The sequence below is a fragment of the Cervus canadensis genome, chromosome 24 (genome assembly GCF_019320065.1).
Source record: "Cervus canadensis isolate Bull #8, Minnesota chromosome 24, ASM1932006v1, whole genome shotgun sequence".
Classification (NCBI taxonomy): Eukaryota; Metazoa; Chordata; class Mammalia; order Artiodactyla; family Cervidae; genus Cervus; species Cervus canadensis.
In genome coordinates this window covers 2,729,080-2,751,589 of record NC_057409.1, presented here as the reverse complement: position 1 = coordinate 2,751,589, position 22,510 = coordinate 2,729,080, and the positions used below count along the sequence as shown (strand labels likewise).

The following is a 22,510-nucleotide window of genomic DNA, read 5'->3' as shown; positions in this document are numbered from 1 at the left end:
AAAGCACCGCTGAGATGGAGGCGGGAACGAGAGACCCTTGGGCGCAGCGCCTTTCGAGAACCTTCAGGTGGAGAAGATAAGGGAGGTGGACAGGTGCAAGCCGATGGAGCCAGGGCCAGCCCCCCAGGCGGGCTGCCGAACTGACCTCCTCACGGGCTCCCGGGGGCAGGACGCCTGGCTCAGACAGCGAGTTCATGGTCAGTAGGTGTTCAGTGCTGGGGTCAGGAGTAACACTTGAAAGCCAGAAGCTGTAACTATGATGTATGAGAGGCCTGATCTTACTATTCTAGAATCTCCCGTCACTGGAAGGGCCATCGCTGCTGTTTTCTGGCGCTGGGTCAGGCTGGTGTGATGGGGAACCGCGGGCTCAGAGACCAGCCGTCCCCGGCGAGGGGCAGCCGGAGGCAGGTGGCGGGAGAGCAGTGTGAGCCCCTGGCTGAGGGCCACCCCCGGCCAGTCCTGACCCTGCTCAGACGAGGGTGGGCGCCGTGGCGGCCGGCAGCCCCCAGCGTCCTGCAGAGGGACGCGGGACTGAGGGAGCGACACGGGCTGCGGGGGGCCCACCGGCTCTCTGGGGCCCCCTGCCGCTGGTGGTGGCTCCTGGGGTTCGGGGGCAGCGCCGCATGCCCGCTCCAGGGGCGCACGAGGTGCTTGCTGGCACTTGACGGATGACGGGAGGCCGCTGAGGTGAGGGGGGGGCAGCAGCAGTCCCGGTCTGGGCCCGGGGCGTCCGATCCTGCCCGCCTTCCGATCTCAGCCCTGCCGGAGTCGCCCTGGTGCGCCTGGCACCCGTGACGGTCCCCGCTCTAGGAGCACGAGGGCTCGGGCAGGTGACCCGGGGATTCCGTCTGCACGGCCCTCCCACTGCTCTTGCTGCAGCCTTGACGGGCCAGCCTCGGATGGAGCCCATCCTGAGCCCTGATTCCGAGACTGTCCTCAAACCTTCATCCGTTCAGGTCCTGAAGCAGCCGCCGTGCTTCAGGGCGGGTGCGAGGGGACCCTTCCTCGGCAGGGTAGCCAGGCCTGTGGGCCTGCTCTGGGCTCCTCTTCCTTCTGCGGTGCCGCCGCCTCCCCGCAGCCCGGGGGCCGGGGCAGCCTTTACGCTCTGCCCTCCGCACAGGCAGAGAGGCGCCCGCCCCCCAGGCCGCCGTCCCCTCACTCACCTACTCCCTTGGCTGGCGCCTCCGAGAGGGGACCTTGTTCTCCTGACCAGTGATTGTTGTTTGTTAAGTATCTATAGCAAAATCTTACAAGACAAGTGTGTCTCATTCCAAACAGTATTATTAAACGTGGTGAATTACATATTAATTATAGAAGTGAAATATTATAAAGTGTGCCATCATTTTTTTCTCAATGTAAAAACCTGTAAAACCTTCAGCAGGAAATCCAGATTATACCTAATCACACCATGTCAAGTCGATACTTCAAACAAAACTCCCACCTCACAACAGGTGTTTTGTGTGAGAGCTTTCTTACTGATTCTGCAGGTCACTTTTCAGCTGTTCACAAAACAGGTGGTCTATTGATATTCTTTTAAAATTCATTGTTGAAATTTTTTCTTGTTTTATAAAAAGTTTGGACATAATTCCTATCACTTCAACTCTAATTAGCTTTTTAAAAAGATGGGCATTTCAGAATATAAATAGTATTTTGTATAAACTCATAGTTTAAAGAAGTTTTCTGAAATATATTTAAATGTGGGACAGTATTTTAAAGACTTTGCTTGAATTTCCTACTCTTATTTTCTTAAAATAAGTAATTTAAAATATTACTTCAAATAATAAAATATTACTTCATGAACACACTCATATGACCGTTCTCTACCTTTCTTGTGAATGACTAAATGATACCATGTATATGTGTGTGCATACGTATGGATACGTGTGCACATGCGTGCGCATACGTGTGTGTGTGTGTGTGTGTCTCTGACAAGTCTAGTGGATGAAATCCTTTACTTCCTCCACACACCTGACCACCCATTCCTCACGCATATTGGGCACTGAGATGATTTTGTAATAACTATGTATGAGTGACAATGTTGCAGGATATATTTTCATAACCCACAACTTTCCATTCAGGATTTAATAATAGCTGACATATTTATTCAGATAGCTTTACTGAGATATAATTCACATTCAGCTCACCCATTTAGTGTTCCAATGCCGGGACTTCCCTGGCGATCCAGTGTTCAGGACTCCTCACTTCCTCTGTGGGGGACACAGTTCTGATCCCTGCTCAGGGAAGTAAGATGCCACATGCTGCGTGGCAGGGCCGTAAAAAATAAAGTGCAGAAATCCATTGTTTAATGGAATCACTCTACTGTACACCTAAACTAACACATTTTTCAATCAATTATACTTGGATAAGGAGCTTCCCTGGTGGCTCAGTAAAGAATTTGCTTGCAGTGCATGAGACCTGGATTCGATCCCTGGGTCGGGAAGACCCCCCGGAGAAGGGAACAGCAACCCACTCCAGTACTCTTGTCTGGAGAGTTCCACGGACAGAGGAGCCTGGCGGGCTGTAGTCGATGGGGTCACAAAGAGTCAGACACAACAGAGAGACTAACACTTTCATACTTAAATAAAATTTAAAGATTTATATATAAAATAAGCTGTACAAATCCACCAGTTGTGTGACGGTTACGTGTCTCTCTCTCTTTGACTGGGGGCTCCTTGAGGGACTGTTTCAGGCATTCACTTCACTCGCTCATTTGTTCACCACCGTCCTGGGGACACAGTGGGGACGGGGGATGTTGGTATACGGTCTGGTGGAGGAGGGAGATACTTGCCAACAAGTCTTCCGAGCACTCACGTGTGCTGGGTGAACAGCCTCTGCTGGGTGGCTGTCGGGTGGCACGGGGCTGGGGCACAGATTCGTGCTTATCCTCTGGACTGAGTTAATCACGGGAAAGGCAGTCCCGCAGTTCAGTTGCTCAGTCGTGTCCGACTCTTAGCGACCCCATGGACGGCAGCACGCCAGGCCTCCCTGTCCTTCACCATCTCCCGGAGCTTGCTCAAACTCATGTCCATTGAGTTGGTGATGCCATCCAACCATCTTGTCCTCTGTTGTCCCCTTCTCCTCCTGCCTTCAGTCTTTCCCAGCATCAGGGTCTTTTCCAATGAGTCGGCTCTTCACATCGTGTGGCCAAAGTACTGGAACTTCAGCTTTAGCATCAGTCCTTCTAATAAGTATTTCCTTTAGGATTGACTGGTTTGATCTCCTTGCAGTCCAAAGAACTCTCAACAGTCTTCTCCAACACTAGAGTTCAAAAGCATCGATTCTTCAGCACTCAACCTTTATGGTCCAACTCGCACATCCATGCATGACTATTGGAAGAACCACAGCTCTGACTAGGCAGACATTTGTTGGCAAAGTAATGTCTCTGCTTTTTAATACGCTGTCTAGGTTGGTCACAGCTTTTTTTTCCCAAGGAGCGAGAGTCCTTTAATTTCATGACTGCAGTCATCATCTGCAGTGATTTTGGAGCCCAAATAAAGTCTTTCACTGTTTCCATTGTTTCCCCAAGTATTTGCCATGGGACCGGATTTCATGATCTCAGTTTTTTGAACGCTGAGTTGTAAGCCAGCTTTTTCACTCTCCTCTTTCACCTTCATCGAGCGGCTCTTTAGTTCCTCTTCGCCTTTTGGCATCAGGGCTCTTTAGCTCCTCCCCACTCCCTGCCGTCGGGCTCACACTGATGAGGTTGACGCTTGGACATGCAGCTCCTTCTGTTTCAGGGAGCCCTGTGGTCCCACCATTCCGCCCCGATGAGAGCCAAGTGCAGCAGGAGGAGGGGTGAAGAGGTGACTGAAGATTTCTCCTTTTTCTTAGCTTCGGGAACTGAAGGCCATGCAGCCAGGGCAGAAAGGCAGTCCACCTCTGGGGCCTCACTGGCCAGTGAGCACGGCCCAGTCTGGGCAGTGGAACCGACTGATGGTCAGACTGGTCCGCCCACTTTGCGAGGAACCCTGTTCCCGTGTGGGTGGACACGCTGATGAGCCTTCACCTGGCAAACCTGCCTTGTGCGTCCACTGCCCCGATGGCCTCTGTCAGACAGGGCATGCCCATGTCTCCACCATCGGACTGGCTGAGGAAGAAAGAACCAGAGCTCTCGTTAGACTGGGTGGTGCCTGCAAGCAAGAGCCGTCACCCCACCAGACGGGGTGTTCCCCAGAAGGAAGGGATTATGTCAGCCCCACCCCCAGGGCAGGGGCTGTGCTAGTTTGTGTCCCTTCCCCGCCCAGCTCGGCCCGCCAGCACCTGGCTTCACGCTGAGCCCCCAGGTCCTCTGGCTGCGGGGCCACCGGCCCGGCCACAGCCCTGGGTGGAGCCGGACCCTGGCTGCAAAGGGCACTGAAGCGGCTGGCACGTGGGCGTGGGAGGTGCTGCTCAGGACGGTGGGCAGGGGGCCCGGGCCGGGGTGGGCCCCACGGGCAAGGGTGGGCTCCACGGGCCAGGGTGGGGCTGGGCCCCCAGCCAGGGGCGGGGCCTCTGACGGCTGTGGCGAGGGGGGAGCCGGGGGCAGGCTGGCGTCTGCAATGAGGGGCCTCATACCCATGGAACTGCTTCTGGCCCCAGGCCCCGGCACGCTGCTTAGCTCTTCAGAGCCCGTTTTCCCATCTGGAAAATGGCCACGATGACCGCACCTCCCTCAGATGGGGCTGTGGGGTGCAAGAGGGCACGGCCTGGCCCCAAACAGCGTGTGCTCAGCAAACATCAGCTGCAGGCCAGGTGACACCGGGGGCCCCGCAGGCCCGGCCCTCGCCCCAGCGCCCAGCTGAACCTCAGAGGGGGCTCCCCAGACCCCAGTTCCCTCCTCCTCTTCCCCCCACCAAATCCAGCTGCCTGCCCGGAGCCTGGGCATCCGGCCCAGCCCCACCACCATCCTCACAGGGGCCCCACCCGCTCCAGGGCCACTCCCCCAGGAAGCCTTCCCTGATTGCCTCCCCACTCCTCCAGCACTTTGTACCTTCTGGCCAGTCCTTCCCTCCACAGCCCGGCAACCATCTCCCCTCCTTGAGGGTGAGGACCAGATGGGTTCACCCCAGATGCCCAGCACAGCATGGGCCAGGGTGGAGAGGAGAGCTGCCTTTGGCAAATTTTTGTGGCACCAGACTGGGCCGGGCATCCCCTGAGGCTGGAGGAGGAAGATGCTGAGACAGGCTCACGCTGAGGCCCGCCTCCTCCCCACCAGCCTTCGGCCTCACCTGGCGCCTCCCACCCCGCTGGCTCCTGGGACCTGGGCGGGCAGGGCACGGTGTGTGGGGCCAGCACAGCGGGGAGCTTTGTCACTGGCCCCCACGGGGCTGCAGCCAAGAGGAGGTGGACTCGGGACGGGGTCTGGGAGACACACCAAGGTGGGGCAGGGGAGCTAGAGCCCGGGGCTGAGCCCTGCCCTCCTCTCCACCCTTCCCGCCTGCAACACCCTTACTTCCCCCAGGTTATCTCCCGCTCATCCTTCTGCCGCGTCAGCTCCTCCAGGAAGGTCTCCCCGATTTCCAGGGGAATCTGACTGTCCTCCTCCGCCATCAAAAAATGACCAAAGCTAACCTTCATGGAGCTTCTACTGCCGCCAGACTTGGGGTAACCTCCGTAACCACACCATTTTATTTACTCCTTAGAAGGACGTGTGAAGTGGTGGTACTACCGTCCCATTGCACGGATGAGGTAAGTGTGGCACAGGGAAGCTGAGATGCAGAACCAAGGTCTGAACCTTAACTGTCCTGCTTCTTGCTGAGCGCCGCAGAGCAGGGACCCTGTTGGAGGGTCTTTTCTCGCCACTGTGTCCTTACCACCAGGTATGGAGCCGTCACAAAGAAATAGGTTGAAGAACCCAGAGGCCCGGGAGGCTGGGCAGGGACAGGCCAGCAGACACAGCCGCCTCCGGCCTGGATCTCCCACACTCTGAGCCCTCACGCCCACCTGGGGCCTGACTCCCATCCCTCCCCATTCCCCAGAACCTGGCATCTGGGGAAGGAAGACCACCACAGGCCGCCTGGGAGTACCGTTTACTAGGCCACGTGTGGTGGACAGGGCAGGCCTGGGTGCGCCTGGGCCCCTCCTTGGGGGGTGGGGGGTGCCAAGGGGGTGACGGGCAGTGAGGTAGGTGAGCCATGGGGCTCAGGTACTCTGAGGGGCGAGTGTCTGCTGCAGCCCCTCCCCGGGCTCCAGGGAGAGTGGCCTCCGGCCCCGCGGAGGACAAGTCCCAAGTTGGGGTGGGGGGCCCAAGGGCCGTCCTCCAGGAAGAGGCAGTCAGCCAGGGCTTCAGCTCACGAGCCTTTGGGGGTGCTGGAGGGGCGTTTGGGCCGGCAGTTCCAGGCTCCCCGGCGCTCCCCCGGCCCAGACCGGGGCAGGCAGCGCCGTCACTGCACGCCTCTCCCTTCCTGGGGGCGTCAGGAGGCCCCGGGCACCTCCTGGGCTCAGCCTGGTCCTGCTCAGCCGGGAAGGAGCGGCTGGCGCTCGGATGAGGGGGCGGCGTGCCGGTACATGAAGAACTGCACGGAGATCTGGGGGTCGACGTCAAGGCCCAACACGCGGAGACGGGCAGGTCCCGCCCCGGGGGCCTGCTCAGAGCTGCTCCCCTCTGCCCTCCCTCCCTGCCCCGCACCCTGCTGCTGGGAAGGGTCAGCCGTGGCCTCCCGGCCCCTGTTTGTCCCCCTCGCCAAACCCCATTCATCTGCCAAGTCCAGCACCGGGGTCCTCCTCCCCCAGGCAGCCTCCTCTGACCCCAGCCCCACCATCTGGCCTTCCTCCCCCCTCCAACATCCTAGGGGGTCCCCCAAGTGGCAGTGTTGGGGGGCGGGGATCTGGGGACACTAGAGCTTAGCTTTTCTTCATCTCTCTTTGCACCCACCCGGAATGCCACAGACATTAAAGCAAGGGCCACGTTTACTTCCTCCCAAAGGAGATCAAAGTAACGCCCTGCCTGGCCCCTGGCAAGCCCTTACTGAGCACCCACGGTGTGCAAGGTCCACTGCCGAGGACTTCCAGACACCTCGGCTCATGTGACTGCCTGTGACTTGATGAACATCGAGAAGGGGACACGGAGAGTGCTCCACGTCACACAGGACACAGGGGAGCCAGGACTGGAACTCAGCTTTTTCTGTCTCTAATTCACGTGTGTCTCCAAGGTGCAGCTTTACTTTCTCCGGCCTGGAAGGGCTGATTTATGCCCTGCTCCCCAGGGCCTTTGCACGAGCTGTTGCCGCAAACATTCCTCCCTTGCCTTTGCCTCCCTAACTTCTCCTTCAGGGCACAATTCAAATGGCACTCGTGGAGGCCTCTGCTGAGCCTCTAAACCTCTAAACCCCTGGTCACACACACTTACAGTTCTTCTCTGCGGTACTCGGTAGCACCGCAGTGAATTACTTATGATTATGTGTGTCCTGTCAGCCTCTCCACTGAACTATAAGCTCCCCAAGGCAAGGGCCATCTGTTCTAGCTCATGACTGGATCTGGTGCCTACAGAAGTGCCCAGAACATGGGAGGTTTGACTCTTGAATGGGTGGATGGATGGATGGATGGATGGATGGATGGATGGATGGATAGATGGATGGATGATGGATGGATGGATAGATGGATGGATGGATGGATAGAAGGATGGATGGATGGATGGATGGCTAGATGGATGGATGATGGATGGATGGATAGATGGATGGAGGGATGGATAGAAGGATGGATGGATGCACAGATGGATGGATGGATGGATGGATGCACAGATGGATAGATGATGGATGGATAGATGGATGCGTGGATGGATAGAAGGATGGACGGATGATGGATAGATGGATGGAGGCATGGATAGAAGAATGGATGGATGGATAATGGATGGATGAATAGAAGGATGGATGGATGATGGATAGATGGATGGATGCACAGATGGATAGATGGATGGATGGATAGATGGATAGAAGAACAGATGGATGCATGGATGGATGGATGGATGGATGGATGGATGGGTAGATAGATGGATGGATGGATAGGTAGATGATGGATGGATGCACAGATGGATAGATGATGATGGATGGATAGAAGAAGAGATGGATGTATGGATGGATGCATGCATGCATGGATGGATGGATGGATGAATGGATAGATGGGATATATGGATAGATAGAAGGATGGCTGGATGATGGATAGATGGATGCATGGATGCTGAAATTGTGTACAGGGGAGGCTGCTGCAGCCCCAGCGCCCCACCCGCCCTCACACCCTGAAGGATACGATGGTGTCGAGCAGCAGGACACCCAGGCTGCCCACGAGCCAGGGCAGGTGGTGTAGCACGTAGCTGCCCTCGCTCTGGCCCTCCTCGGGGTTTTTGAGCAGCACACTCAGTCCATACAGCGTATTCCCCAGCATCACCAAGGCGAACAGTGAGTACGAGATCCCCTGGGTCGACTTCCGCAGGAACTGGAGGCGGAAAAGGAGAGGGTCAGAGACCTCCAGCAGTGTTCCTGTCTCTCTGGACCGTAACTGTCCACGTGCCCATCTGCCCTGTTACACTGAGCCGACTGCACAGGGTGTGACTAGCGCCCGACACAGGCCTGGGGCCCAGATCGTCCCTTCCAGGGCCTGATTCCTCATCCCCGTTCCAACATCCTCGCCCAGGTCGGCAGGAGATCGGGGCTGTGCTACCCTGCTGGCCCCAAGCTGCCCGCTCCCCAGCCCCATGCCAGCTCAGCTCAGCAAGCCCCCACGGCCCTGGTTCCTCGCCTCCTCTTCTGCCCTCAGCCTCTCGCTCCCACCTGACCTCCTACCTCCCCGGGGCACGCAGGGGTCCTGTACCCCCGGATAGCAGCCTGGCATCTCATGCCCATTCCCAGAGGCAGACACTGAGGCTTGGAGAACCGGATTCAGTTACCCAAGCCAACAGTGAGGGTGGACCAAACCTGCTCCATGAAGACCCCGCACCCCCATGCTAGCCCTTCACCCAGGGGCCCAAGCTGCCCGTCGGCCCTGCCCATGGCCCTGCCCCCCTGCCCACAGCTCACGTTGGTGCGGATCTGAGGCAGCCGGGAGAACAGGTACAGCGCGCTGGACACGGAGCCGATGACGAAGCCAATGATCTCCTTTCTCGTGAAGGGCTGAGAGGGCGGGGGAGGCTGCTCAGTGCCCAGCAGAGGCCAAGGGTGAAGGGTAAGGGCCCCAAGCTCCCTTCTGGGGAGCGATCCCCCCGACCATGTGGCCCCAACCCCACTCCACCCTCTCACGCCCGCGTCTCACCTTATTGCCCGGCTCCACGGACAGGAGTGTCCGCCCCTGGAAGACTTCCCTCGGGGCAGCCACCGAGCCAGCGCTTCTCAGCAGCGGGGTGGTACACACCACGGCCAGGATGAACAAGAGCAGAGAGTTGATGGGGGCAGACCCTGGACGTGAGGTGGGGGGACGCTGAGGTGAGGGGTCTGAGTGCGGGCAGACAGGCGGGGCTGAGTCCTGGCCTTGCCCCTTGGTGGCTGTGTGACCTTGGGCAAGTGACCTAACCTCTCAGCTTTCATCCTTCATCTGCAGAATGGGTATAACGAGAGTACCCTTCTCCTAGGGTTGTAAGGGTGACTCGGTGAGGGCGATGGGGGCAGGAAGGGGGTTACGGAGCATGGAAATGCTAATGAAGCCCCACCCCATGTATCTGGGTCATTTCTTGTAAAGCCTGGGATCTGACCCCTTGGGAACACTTCAGGGCAGCGATGGCCTGTGGGCCGGGTGCAGAAGAGCAGCCAACGCCGTGTTCATTGAAGGAGACTGTGCGCGTGACGGGGACTCCCCGTGTTCCTGCCTGGGCGTGCTCACTGCCCTCTATCTCGGTTCGTCAGGGCATCAGGCCGCGGCGGTCAGATAAGGCCAGAGGAAGCCTTTCTGGGGCTCGGTGTGACACCAGCCACAGGACACCGCCTCCTCCCAGCCGCCGGCCCCCCCAGGCCCCTGACGCCCAGGGCCCCCGTACTCACACGGAGAGGGGCGCTTCTTAAACTTGTAATAAAGGTACAGCGACAGCATCAGCGCGTCGGCCAGGACGTAGTACACAGCCGTGTAGGTCTGCAAGGGGCCAGGGCGCTGGCGGCGGTCCCAGGCGTGGGGGCCGCACGCCAGCGCCGGGCAGCTCGGCCTCACGCCGGCCGGCCGGCCCTGAGCCTCAGCGCTCGGGACTCCTGTCTGCAGGTCTGGAACGGAGCGGGTGGCAATCCCTAACCTGGCAGAGCTAGACTTCAGGTAGGGGACGGCCTGCAGGTGCCCGGCAGGCCGGGCAGAGGGAGGAAACGGTGGCGGGGGTGACCAGGCAGCACAAAATGGGGCGTTACAGTCCAGCCTGACCCGGGGGCAGGTACTCACAGTCCCCCTCGGGGAGACAAGAGGGTCCTGATTTCGAGTCTCAGCTCCACCCAGTCACAGGAGAAGGGAGAAGCTTCCTCTTGCAGGGCCCCGGGCCCTGAAAGCTCCATCAGGCTCTTAGCACCTCAGAGCTCAAAGCCCCCAGCCACCCTCGGGTTTGATGTGCTCATTGTGTAGATGGGAAAACTGAGGCCCACCGGAAGGCGGGGACCAGCCTGTCGTCACGGTGGGCAGCAGGCAGAGGGGGGCCCTCACTAGATGGAAGGATGCCTCTGCCGCGGCTGTCCCTGGCAGCCCACCCTGCCCGGGGGCCGGCCCACCTGCAGGGGCAGCTGGTCAGCGAGGAAGGAGCCAATGAGATTACAGGAGTCTCCGCCGATCCAGCCCAGGAGGAACCACAGCGACAGGGCCTGGTCCATGTTGCCCGTCTTGCAGGCCTTGATGTACTGGCTGCGGGGGAGGAGGGAGACAGGAGTGGGGGGGAGGAGGGAGAGGCGGGGGGAGGGAGACGGGGGGAGGAGGGAGACGTGGGGGAGGAGGAAGACGGGAGGAGGGGGAGGGAGACGGGGGAGGAGGGAGACGGGGGGAGGGAGACAGGGGAGGAGGGAGATGTGGGGGAGGAGGGAGATGGGGGAGGATGGAGATGGGGGGAGGAGGGAGACAGAGGGGAGGAGGGAGTCATGCGCTCAGAGCCCCTGGCTGTGACACCGCGTGGAGCGTAAAGGTGGCAGACCGGGGCTGGGGGGCGGCCGCACAGGGGTTGCTGGGGCTGACCCCCTCGGGCGGCATCCTCATGGGCCTATCTTCGCCCTTTGGGGCTTCTCACCGGGGAATCCTTTCCAGCCCAGCTCTCTGGGACACGCCTCCTGCTAGAGTCAAGGTGGAGTACGGACTTCCCCCAGAGCAGGCTCTCACTGGGACGGGGGCTCAGAGGGTCCCAACGCTTTGTGTCCCAGAGACCCTGGGCTCACTCTTCTATGGAGGGGTCTGGGGTTGGGGGTGGCGTGAAGGAAGGATGGCTGTGGCCGCAGGCCGGGGCCTGGCCGCTGCCCTATCTGCAGGGAGATGGAGGATAAGATGGGCCAGACCTCGCCTGTTATCATCGAGGGCCGCAGAGAAGGGGCGGGGCTGCGGCTCTCCCCTTAGAGATGCCAAGGCGGCAAGTCCCTGCGGCTGATGGGCCTCTCTGGGGGTGCAAAGTCCGGGAACCAGGATTCACACCCCAGCTCCTGGGCTCCAGCCCTGCTGTGAGTCATTCCACGAGGGCCACCTGCCGCTTACCTGCCGCTTACATGTCTCTTTAGTCGTTTGCATGTATTTAAATTAGTAAAAGGGAACGCCTAAACAGGACCTCATCCGGCGATTGATCGCTGGAGACAGAAACTAGGACAGCTGGGCTGGGCCCTGGGCCTTCCCCGCCGTCTCCTGCCGAGCGCCCCACCAGGTACCCTCCTGCCGTGCGCCCCACCAGGTACCCTCTGCCCCGCAGTTCCAGCCTCCCTCTCAAGGATCTTTCTTTTCTTTCTCTCTCATTTCTATTTATTTTCTTGGTCACACTGCATGGCCTGTGGGATCTTAGTTCCCCGACCAGGGGTCAAACCCAGGCTTCCTGCACTGGAAGGCAGATCTTAACCCCCAGACCGCCAGGGAAGCCCTCAAGGATCTTTCCAAAACCCCCGTCTCACCAAGATCTTTCAGAGCCTCCCACGGTCTTCGGCAAGGACCCCGCCCTCCAGAGCACGTCCTGACCGGACCGCAGGCCACCCCACCTCTCCACTCTCCTCCCCCAAACTCAGCCTCAGCGGACGGCCCACCAGCCCTTCTCTGCATCCTTCAGGAAACTTCAGTTCCTCCTCAGGCCCTTCTCAGACGTGAGCGCTGTCAGCGCCGGCTACCTCCTCCCGGACTCAAGCCTGCTGAGGGACGGGACCGTGTCCAGCACAGGCCAGGCCCTGAGAAGGCCCAAAATTTGACCCGCAGCCCTGAGTAAAGTACCTCCCAGGACATGGTGACTTGAAGAGTCTCCATCCATCAGGGATGGTCATTCCGTCACTCTCACGAAAGGCCGAGTAAGTCCTAAGGAGAAGCTGCAGGTGGCTGCCTTTCCAGCCTCACCTGGGGCTTCTCCCAGACCTCTGACACCCCCTCCCTGGTTAACCAGCCAGCCCCAGGGCTGGCATCACGCCCTGCTGGAAAGGAGACGCCTTAGCCCGCTCCTCGTGGCTTTGGGGACGCTCTCACCCCAGGACAGGAAGTCCCTCTCTTCCCTCCACCGGTCACCCAGCTCTGCCCACTTTGCCTCCTCAGGGCCACCGAGCCGACCGCCCTGACCCCACCGCTTGCGGACAGCTGGCACAGCCTCCAAGGCAGCCTCTCCGCCTCCAATCTCTCCCTGGCCCTCACCCTCTTCCTCTAACGGAAGCTCTGCAAAGGCAAGGATGGGGTCGGTTCCGCCTACTTTTGGCACATCCGGAGTGGCAGCTGGGACAAGGTGAGTCAGAAACATGTCAAGCTCCCAGCAGCATGCTGGGACATAGGGTGATGGTAGTCCTTTTAACACCTGGTCTGGGGACAACTGGGTACCACGTGCAAGAGAATGAGGGTGGACCCCTACCTCACACCGCGTACCAAATGCAGCTCAAACTGAATCAAAGCTCTACATTAAGAGCTGATTTGTGATACCGTGGTTTATAACAAGAAAGATATATATTTGCTTTTTTTCCCTGCTCCCTACCAAGCTACTAAAGCCCCTGGAATGTCCTAAGGGGTGAGAGAGAGAGAAAGAGAAAGAGAGAGGGAGAGAGACATCTTTTGTAACGTTAACGAGGTGACTTTTGGAAAGCCCTTGGGTCGCCTGAGTATGAGGACCGCCTGTGTGATCGGATGGTTAGGACGTTCTTTCAGGCTGGGGGCGGGGGCTGTCCTGCCCCCTTCACCCCCCTCCAGAGGGGAGAAAGGCTGCTTGCCCAGTCACTAATGACCAACAACTGTGTAACAAAGCCTCTACAAAAGTCACTTCGCTGAGTTCCGTGAGCCGCTCTAGCAAACTCATCAAACCTGACGAGGGGTGGGGGAACGCCCAATCCACAGCACGAGGTCAGAAGCTCAGGGGACACCCTGGCCTGGTCTCTGAAGTGGGGAGGAGAGAGTACTCTTGTGGGACTTGGAGGACTGGGTCCTTAACCTGTGGGACCTGAAAATGTCTTCAGGTATAGACAGTGTAAGAACTGACTGCTTGATTGTGTGGGGAAAAGACACACATCGGAATTGGTGTCAGACTTGGAGAAATCGATATAAAACTCTTAGAAGAAAAGATAAGAGTGAATCTTCTTTTACCAGGATCAGGCCATCATTTTTTAGAAATTACATCAAAAGCATGGTGGCGCTAGTGGAAAAGAATCCACCTGCCAATGCAGGAAACATAAGAGATGTGGGTTCAATCCCTGGGTTGGGAAGATCCTCTGGGGAGGGCATAGCAATCCACTCTAGTGTTCTTGCCTGGAGAATGCCCATGGACAGAGGAGCCTGGTGGGCCACAGTCCATGGGGTCACAAAGAGTCGGACACAACTGAAGCAACATAGCACACATGCATACACATCAAAAGTATAAACAACAAAAGAAAAACTAGACAAATTGGACATCATCAAATTTTTGAATTTTTGTGCTTCATGTGACATCATCGAGAAAGTGAAAAGACAACCCACAGAAAAAGAGAAAAATCTTAGCAAAATACATCTAGAATATATAAAGAATTCTTACAACTCAACCACAAAAAGACAAATAATCCAACTGAAAAATGGGCAAAGAAGCTGAACAGACCTTTTTCCAAAGAGACTAGAAGTTGGCCAGTAAGTACATGGACAGCTACTTAATATCACCAGCCATCAGGGAAACACAAATCAGAACTACAGTGAGATACCCCTTCACACCCACTAGGATGGCAATAATAAAAAAGACAGACTATTAACGAGTGTTGGTGGAGATTCACAGGAACTGGAGCCTTCATATGCTGTGGGTGAGAATGTAAAATGGTGCGACCACTTTGGAAACACACTCTGGCAGTTCCTCAGAAGATTAAACACAGGACTTCCCTGATGATCCAGTAGTTAAGAATCCACCTGCCAATGCAGGAGACGCAGGTTTGGTCCCTGGTCCGGGAAGACTCCACATGCCTCGGGGTGATTAGGCCTATGCGCTCTAACAAGAGAAGTCACTGCAAGGATATGTCCCGCATCACGACTAGAGAGCAGCCCCAGATCATCACAACTAGAGAAAGCCGGCAGGCAGCTACCAAGACCCAGCATGGCCAGAAATAAATTAAAGGCATATTTTAAAGACTGAAAACAGTGACCAAGTGACCCAGTATACCCGTATACTCTTAGGTACATGCCCAAGAGAAGCAGACACATGTGTCCCCACAAGAATTCATACGTGAACCTGCAGAGCAGCCTCAATCATACTGGCCAGAGGCAGAACTCACCCACATGTCTATCAATGGATGAATGAAAGCACAAAATGTATATACTTACAACAAGCTACTATTCAGATGTGAAACAGAATGAAGTGCTGGGACTTCCCTGGTAGTTCAGGGGTTAAGGATCTGCCTTGCAATGCAGGGGAACGCGGGTCTGATCCCTGGTCAGGCAGCTAAGCTCACACTTAACAACTAAGACCTGATGCTGCTGCTGCTAAGTCGCTTTAGTCGTGTCTGACTCTGTGCGACCCCATAGCCGGCAGCCCACCAGGCTCCCCCGTCCCTGGGATTCTCCAGGCAAGAACACTGGAGTGGGTTGCCATTTCCTTCTCCATTGTGTGAAAGTGAAAAGTGAAAGTGAAGCCGCTTAGTCATGTCCAACTCTTTGCGACCCCATGGACTGCAGCCCACCAGGCTCCTCTGTCCATGGGATTTTCCAGGCAAGAGTACTGGAGTGGGGTGCCATTGCCTTCTCCAAGAACTGATACAGCCAGTCAAATAAATTTAAAAAATAAAAATAAATCTTTTTAAAAAACGATGAAGTATTGACACTATGTACAACAAGGATGAACCCTGAAGATGTTGTGATGAGCAAAAGAGGCCATTCACAGAAGGCCACGCAACGTATGACCTACTCACGAAGTATCCAGAACAGGTAAACCTACAAACAGGAGTGGACTGGCGGCTGGGCCAGGAGCTTTAGAGGGAAATGAGGAACGACTCATTTCTTTCCGGGTTTCTCTGCAGGGTGGTGAAAATGTTCTAAAACTGACTGTGGTGATGGTTACACAGCTCTGCAGATAATAAAGCCGTGAACCCGCACATTTAAAAGGGCGAACTCTACCGTATATGAATGATCTCTCAGTTAAACCACTATCTTTCTCCCACAGGAGAAAGAGCATAAAATGTCCTAACGGTGGAGAATGCTCTTACACGTCAGGGCCCTTGATGACCTTTTCGACCTCTCCTCTCCCCGCCCCCCTGCCAACCCTACCCCCTTGCACAGTGTGTGAAGGCCGTCCTCCTAAACCCTGTGAGGTAGGGGACAGTATTCCCATTTTACACATGAGAAAACTGAGGCCCGGGGCAGCGAAGGGACTCAGGGGCCCACCAGGTCGCTGTCCCCAACCCCAGCAGTGGCCACGCTGTTTCGTAATCGTGGCGTGCCCTTCCCCAGGTGGTCCCAGGACAGAGGCCGAGCTGATGCATCCCAGCCCTCCACTCTGCCTCCTCTCTGACTGGCTATGCGACTCAGGGCCAGTTACTCAGCCTCTCTGGGTTCCCAGTAAAGACAGGATAGGAACGCTACGATTTCACAGGGTGGTTATGGAGACTGTCGCTCAGTCGCTCAGTCATGTCCGACTCTCTGTGACCCCATGGACCGCAGCATGCCAGGCCTCCCTGTCTGTCACTAACTCCTGGAGTCCACTCAAACTCATGTCCACGGAGTCGGTGATGCCATCCAACCATCTCATCCTCTGTCATCCCCTTCTCCTCCTGCCCTCAGTCTTTCCCCGCATCGGGGAAGACTCGTCCAATGAGTGAGCTCTTCACATCAGCTGGCCAAAGTACTGGAACTTCAGCTTATGAGGATTAAATAGGGTGAAGCTATGTCAGGGTCTTAGAAGAGCTGGGTACACGGCGGATCTCAGTCAACAGGTGGTGTGATTATCATCTGCGTGTCAGCACGGCTGAGCGCTGGGTGAGCCCTAGAGACGGGCTTGCTGTGGGGCCCTCCGGGGGGGCTGGAAGTCAGTGAGTGGGGCTGGGGGGGGCACACGTGGCCGCGAGTCTGGAGAGGCCCAGGGCCATCCAGGCAGCCCCTCCTCAAGGCAGCCCCCTGCCCACCCCGTGCAGCCCAGCCCTGGTGCTACTCACGGGAAGGTGGATGCCGCGAAGCAGAGGATGGAGAGCAAGCCCAGGCCCACACTGGCCTTGTCCCAGCCGTCCTGGGCGCACTCGCCGAGCACGTCCCATATCCACTGGCTGGAGCCGTTGGGGCAGCTGGAGAAGTTGGCGGAGCCCAGCTTCACCCAGACCATGGCTGCGGAGGGACAAGGGGAGGGAGCCGCGTGCTGAGGCAGGAGACGGCTCTGCGGAAGAAGAGAGGGACTTTCAGCCTCAGGAGGTCCGGGCCTCGCTGTGATCCTGCCACTCTAAGCCCACCCCAGGCATCCTGCCTGGCCCTGACAGAGCCCCCGAACCCCAGGACGGAGATCAAAGTGGCCACACACTGCCTCTGCCGTCAGACAGGTGCGTGCGAGTCCCTGCCCCGCCTGTGAACACCGTGACTTCCGGCAAGCCGCTCCGCCTCGCCGTGCCTCAGTCTCCCCATCTGCAGGATGGGGTGATGACAATGCCTCCCCCCACCCCATACACTCGTGAGGGTTCAGTGAGTTCATAAATCTAGTGGGGAGGACGGAGCCCTCAAACGACGCCACCTCTGTTCTAACTCTTGAATGTTTCGATAGTTTCCAACCTTTTCTTCTTGTAAATCGTGCTGCGAGGGTCTGCTGAGCCCAGGCGCACCAAGTACGTCCTCTCGTTTAAGGTACGGCTCGCGACTTCCCTGGGGTCCCGGGACTAAGACTCCATGCTTCCAATGCAGGGGGCCCGGGTTTGATCCCTGGTCAGGGAAGTTCTGCAAGCCACGCGGCCAGAAAAATTAAAAAGTACAACTGTCCTGGGACTTCCCTGGTGATCCATTGGTTTAGGACTTGGTGCTGTCACTGCTGGGGCCAGGGTTCAATCCCTGGTCGGGGAAATATCCCACAAGCCACATGGTGCAACCAAAAAGAAGAAAAAGAAAGAGTACGGCTGTCCCCCATTATATTGGTCAGCTGAGGCAAGCAGCAAAGAAGGACCAGGTGAGTCCAGTTACACAGGCGGCTGGAACTCAAGCTTGGCGCTCCCAAGCCGCATTCTCCCGGCAACCCGCATGTGGGGGGAATCTGTTGGCAAGGAGCTGGGAGCCACTTCCCTGTTTTCACTGCCGCCAAAGCCAGGAACTGGCTGGCGGGTAGGGAAGTCCCCTCTGGGTGTCTGTCCCAGAGCAGTCACTGCTTAAGTGACAGTCCCAGGGAGGGAGAGGAGGCGGGGTTGCAGGAGCGTCTCTGCTGGCCAGGATCAAGCCCTGATTGCTGAGCGGTTAGCCGGCTCTGTGCTGAGCACCATGTAAGCTTTTCCGCATTTTGCTGCACACAAACTTCCCTCATGACTCAGTGGGTAAAGAACCCGCCTGCCAATGCAGGAGACACAGGAGACATGAGTTCAATCCCTGGGTCGGGAAGATTCCCTAGAGGAGGAAATGGCAACCCACTCCAGTATTCTTACCTGAAAAATCCCACAAACAGAGGAGCCTGGCGGACTACAGCCCAAAGGGTCACAAAGAGCCGGATGCGACTGAGTACACACACACAGTCTATGAAGTGGGGGCTTCGGACACGTCCATGAGGACCTGGGAAAGCGACTTGCCGGGGCCGCCCGGGTAGGAAGCGCCCATGGCAGCATACTTCTGTCCCTGGGCACAGCAGCACCCTGTGTGGTCTGGCAGGGCGACCCAGGGTCTCCTGCAGCCAAAGGCATGCTTCCCCTTTTCTCACTGCGCTCAGAGGGGCCGTCCTCACCCAGGATGAGGCCTTCTCTAGCCACTTTCAGTTTCTGTTGGTGTCAAAAGGCCCTCATAAAACGACATGCGTAGACAAGGCTACAGACTCAATCCTATGTCCTTTCTGCCCCCAAGTTAGTGTGTTGAAACCTACCCCGCAGTGCGATGGGGTTTTGAGGTGCAGCCTTTGGGGAGGATTTAGGTCATGGAAACAGAGCCCTCATGAATGGGATTAGTGCCCTTATTTAAAAAAAAGACCCCAGGGAGCTCCCTTGCCCCTTCTGCCAGCTGAGGACCCAGCAAGAAGACAGCCATCTGTGAGCTAGGAAATGGGTCCTCACCAGACACTGACTCTCCCAGCATCCTGACCTCGGACTTCCCAGGCTCCAGAACAGTAAGAAATTTCTAAGCCGCTCAGACTATGGTCCTTTGCCACAGCGGCCCAAATGGGCTGAGATACCCGGCTGGACCCTGGAACTGCTGAGGCCGCGGCAATTACGGAGCGGCGGGCAAGGAGAGGAAGCGACTCCGCTGCTTTTCTCAGGAGGCTCCGGCTCTCAGTGCTAACGTGACTTGCCAGGGGGCCCCAGAGCTGGGGGTAAGGGCACTGCAGGTCACCGCCTGGCTGGTTCTCACCGCAGTCCCTCTGAGGCCTCGCAAGGGGGGCTGAAACCCTCTTCCCGTGCCTCAGTGGCCCACCTTGACCTTCAACACAGCTGAGGTTGGAGCCGTCTATCTTATGTCCAGCCACCAGCAGCTGCAAGGCCAGCCCAGGTAGGAAGGGTGCCTTTGCGGCACCAAAGTCACCTCAAAATCAGTCCTTTTGCTCCCCAACCACCCCACCCCTGGATCGCCTCCTCCACCCTCTTCTTGTACAATAGAACCCACACACCGCCGCAGGTCATCAGGGTAGGACACCGCCAGCCTCATTAACTTCTCTGCAAGGGGAACACAGTCCTCATTTTAATGATAAGGCTGAGTGGCCTTGCGCAAGTAACCGTCTGAGTCTGGGCATAAAATGAGGAAAACGACGCTCACACTTTGGAGTTGCTGTACCGATAAGACACACACACAGCTCTTAGCCCAGGGCCTGACGCCACGGGAGTGACTGAGTATGAGAGGCTAGCATCTCAAGCACCCCGAGGCCACTCTCACCCCGTCTTTTCACCAGGTGAGCGAAGAAAGAGGGGCTTCCCTGATGGCTCCGTTGGTAAAGAATCTGCGTGCAATGTGGGAGACCCGGGTTCAATTCCTGGGTCGGGAAGTTCCGCTGGAAAAGGGATTGGCTATTCACTCCTAGAAAGAAGGAAGGTGGAGGGCTTCCCTGGCAGCTCAGTGGTAAATGCGGGAGACACAGGTTCGATCCCTGCTCCGGGAAGATCCCACGTGCCGCAGACTAAGCCCATGCCGCAGACTAAGCCCATGCACAAACACCGAGTCTGCGCTCAGTCTGTTGCAACTAGAGACAGCCTCTGCACAGTGATGAAGACCCGGACCAGCCAGAGCTACATAAAACAAACAATAAATTGAAAGAGGGGCCACTGCAATGAGAAGCTCCAGCACCGGAACTAGAGAGTGGCCCCCATTCGCCACAACTGGAGAAAAGCTGGCCTAACAGCCAGCCAAAAATCCAACGAAATTATTTTTTCTAAAAGGGTGGACACATGCCCGGTGAGGGAGGGAGGCAGGGGTGTCTTGAGGGATGTACTTTGGCTCACAGGGCCCAGGGCCCTGGGTGGGTGGTCCCCTGTCCATGCACGGGGCCGTGTGTAGCTCAGGGCTCAGGATACACACCTTTGAGACACACCTGAGCCCCAACCAGAAGGCGCTTTCCTCTGAGGGTCGCTGTGCATAGAGCCTGTCACTCAGGTTCTGATCCAAGCAGGAAGCCAGCCTGGGCCTACCTTCTGGTCAACAGCACTGAGCGAATGGATGTCCGGGGTTGAGACAAAACTTGCCCAGGTCTGTAGGTGCGATGGGGACCACAATAGGGATTTTTTTTTTTGGTAAGCTGTACTTCACGGGTGCCCTATCGATGGTGGTCCTTTTAATTTTATTGAAGCATAGCCGATTCAGGGGTGCCTTGTGATCATGAAGGCCGCATGTTTGAACTTCAGGATCCGTGTGTCTGGGCTGGGGAGCAGGGATGTAAGAAGCTTCCCCAGTGGAGTCCGAGCCCTCGGATTCTTTGTACACGATCACACCTGAAGAAAGGCATCCCCTGCACAGCCAGGCAACTCTTCCAGATCCCAAACTGAGTCACAGAAATGCTCCCCAATGAAGCTGCCTTTATCTACCAGATAAGTTCAAACGCCTTAAGACAGAGCCCCAGGGTACTCCAGATGCCCCTCCCCATCTCCTGTCCCTCTCTCTAGGCCTTCAGAGGGTGATCCCAGGTCTCCAGATTTACGTCTAGGCTGTCTCCTCCCCTAGGTTTCTCCTTCTCACCCTGAAGGGCATACCAGTGGTGGCTCAGACGGTAAAGCATCTGCCTGCAATGTGGGTGACCCGGGTTCAATCCCTGGGTTGGGAAGATCCCCTGGAGAAGAAAATGGCAACCCACTCCAGTACTCTTGCCTGGAAAATTCCATGGACTGAGGGGCCTGGTAGGCTACAGTCCATGGCGTCGCAAAGAGTCGGACACGACTGAGCAACTTCACTTTCACTTCACAAGACCAGTTCTAAACTGTCCTCTCAATACAGAGGGGCCTCACAGGAGTGGCTGGACAGCACCTGTCATCTCTTCCCCTGCCCTCCTCCACACACCAGAAGAATGCTCATCACAGTCCTCAGGGATCGCCGCTTTTAAGCTCACTCTTCTCTGTCATCCTAGTTGGAAACTTATTCTTAGAACCTAGACACAACAGCTGCACAGTAAAGGTTCAGAAAACAGCAAGAGACAAAGAGGGAGGGTGGGGGAGAGAGAAAGGAAGTAAAGAAGGAAGGGAGAAAAACAAAGGAAGGAAGGGAGACCTAATTGTTAGCTAATAGGTTGAGAAGAAAGCTCTCTGGAACTGACCTGCCTGACGACTGCTAGTGTAGAATTCCTGGGCAAGTAACTGGGCCTCAGAGTTCCAACCTGTAAAATGGGGGAATAATATAAGTATCCACCTGGGAGGCTAGCTGCAGAGTTACATGAGATAATACAGGCAGAGCGATCAGAACGGTGCCTGGCGCAAGTTAAGCACTCAGTAGAATAAGGAGGGATGGTGTTATTCCCTTCTGGCTGAAGCGTTCCCCTCCCCCCCACAGAGTACCTGGCAAACAGCAGGCTTCAGCAAGCGCTGAATAGACAAGACCACGCCAGCCCTCATACCTCCGAAGGCAGACTGCCCATGTAGGCACTTTGGAAACCTGTCCTAGGCATGGGGTAACAGGGAGCCATCTAGGCTCCCTGCAGGCTTGGGGTGCCGTCTGAGGAGAGGAGCCTCCCGGCTAGGGGCTACCACCCACTCCAGCCTTCCAGGTCCTCGGTCACAATTCCCTCCGAGTGACTCAGCCCAGCACGGGGCAGCCTGTTTAGCGAAGATAATCATAGGGAAGCCGCTGGGGTCAGCGCTCGTTCGCCGCGAGGCCCCCTCCCCTGGCCCGCCTTTGGGGAAAACAAAGCCGTCAGAACAGAAGGGGCCAGTCGGCCAGGATCGGGAGATGAACAACGGACCCAGACCCTAACCTCTGTGCAAGGCTGGCCGGAGAGGTCGTAATGGTCGCTCCTGATGGGGGAGAGGGTGAGGAATTGGGCCCTCGAGAGCCTGCCAATTCCAGTCCAGAGAGCCTGGCTCCAGGATCTCGCGCCCCAAGGTGGGGGCAGCAGCCCCTAAGGCCGTCCGGGGACTGGGGGAAGGTGTTGGAAGGATGTGGCAGCGAAGCCCCGGGGTCCCCTCCCCGGCCCCCCGCAGCCCCAGCCTCAAATTCGGCTTACCGCATCTAGATCGTCCGGACCGCCCGGCTTCTGGGTCCTCCAGCTTCTGCCTGGGTCAGCTGATCAGAGGCCCCGCCCCGTCCCGCCTCGCCCCGCCCCGGAGCCGCTTGGCTCCGCCTCCCGAGCGGCGATGCGGGCGGGGGCGGTCCCCGGAGGCGTGGCCAGCGAGCCTTGCGTGCG

General features: G+C 57.2%; 1 protein-coding gene across 4 annotated transcripts; it reads right to left on the bottom strand.

Annotated features, from left to right (window-relative positions):
- Positions 1–3,900: 3,900 nt before the first annotated feature.
- Positions 3,901–22,440, bottom strand: SLC66A1 (solute carrier family 66 member 1). 4 transcript variants are annotated; one of them, XM_043445717.1, is made up of 9 exons: positions 21,725–21,843; positions 21,428–21,487; positions 16,680–16,894; positions 10,647–10,776; positions 9,945–10,032; positions 9,223–9,365; positions 8,991–9,083; positions 8,224–8,409; positions 3,901–6,506 (listed from the first exon to the last, which is right to left on the bottom strand). In XM_043445717.1, exons 1-9 carry the CDS (start codon positions 21,791–21,793, stop codon positions 6,435–6,437), a joined length of 1,056 nt encoding a protein of 351 aa, XP_043301652.1. In that variant the 5' UTR covers positions 21,794–21,843; the 3' UTR covers positions 3,901–6,434. The 4 variants fall into 4 exon arrangements, with proteins under 4 accessions (XP_043301652.1, XP_043301655.1, XP_043301653.1 ...); XM_043445720.1 differs by lacking the exon at positions 21,725–21,843 and adding an exon at positions 22,331–22,414 and having other exon boundaries at positions 5,547–6,506; XM_043445718.1 differs by having other exon boundaries at positions 5,547–6,506; positions 9,945–9,966; positions 21,725–21,846.
- Between the last annotated feature and the right edge of the window lie 70 nt (positions 22,441–22,510).

Excerpts from the sequence above, each read along its gene's own strand:
- SLC66A1 (XM_043445717.1), bottom strand. The coding sequence starts at position 21,793 with ATGGCTCCCTGTTACCCCATGCCTAGGACAGGTTTCCAAAGTGCCTAC. Across the intron at positions 16,895-21,427 it reads CACTAGCAGTCGTCAGGCAG|AGCCGTCTCCTGCCTCAGCA; the intron begins GTCAGTTCCAGA and ends CTTCTTCCGCAG. Across the intron at positions 9,084-9,222 it reads CCGTGGAGCCGGGCAATAAG|CCCTTCACGAGAAAGGAGAT; the intron begins GTGAGACGCGGG and ends CCGCCCTCTCAG.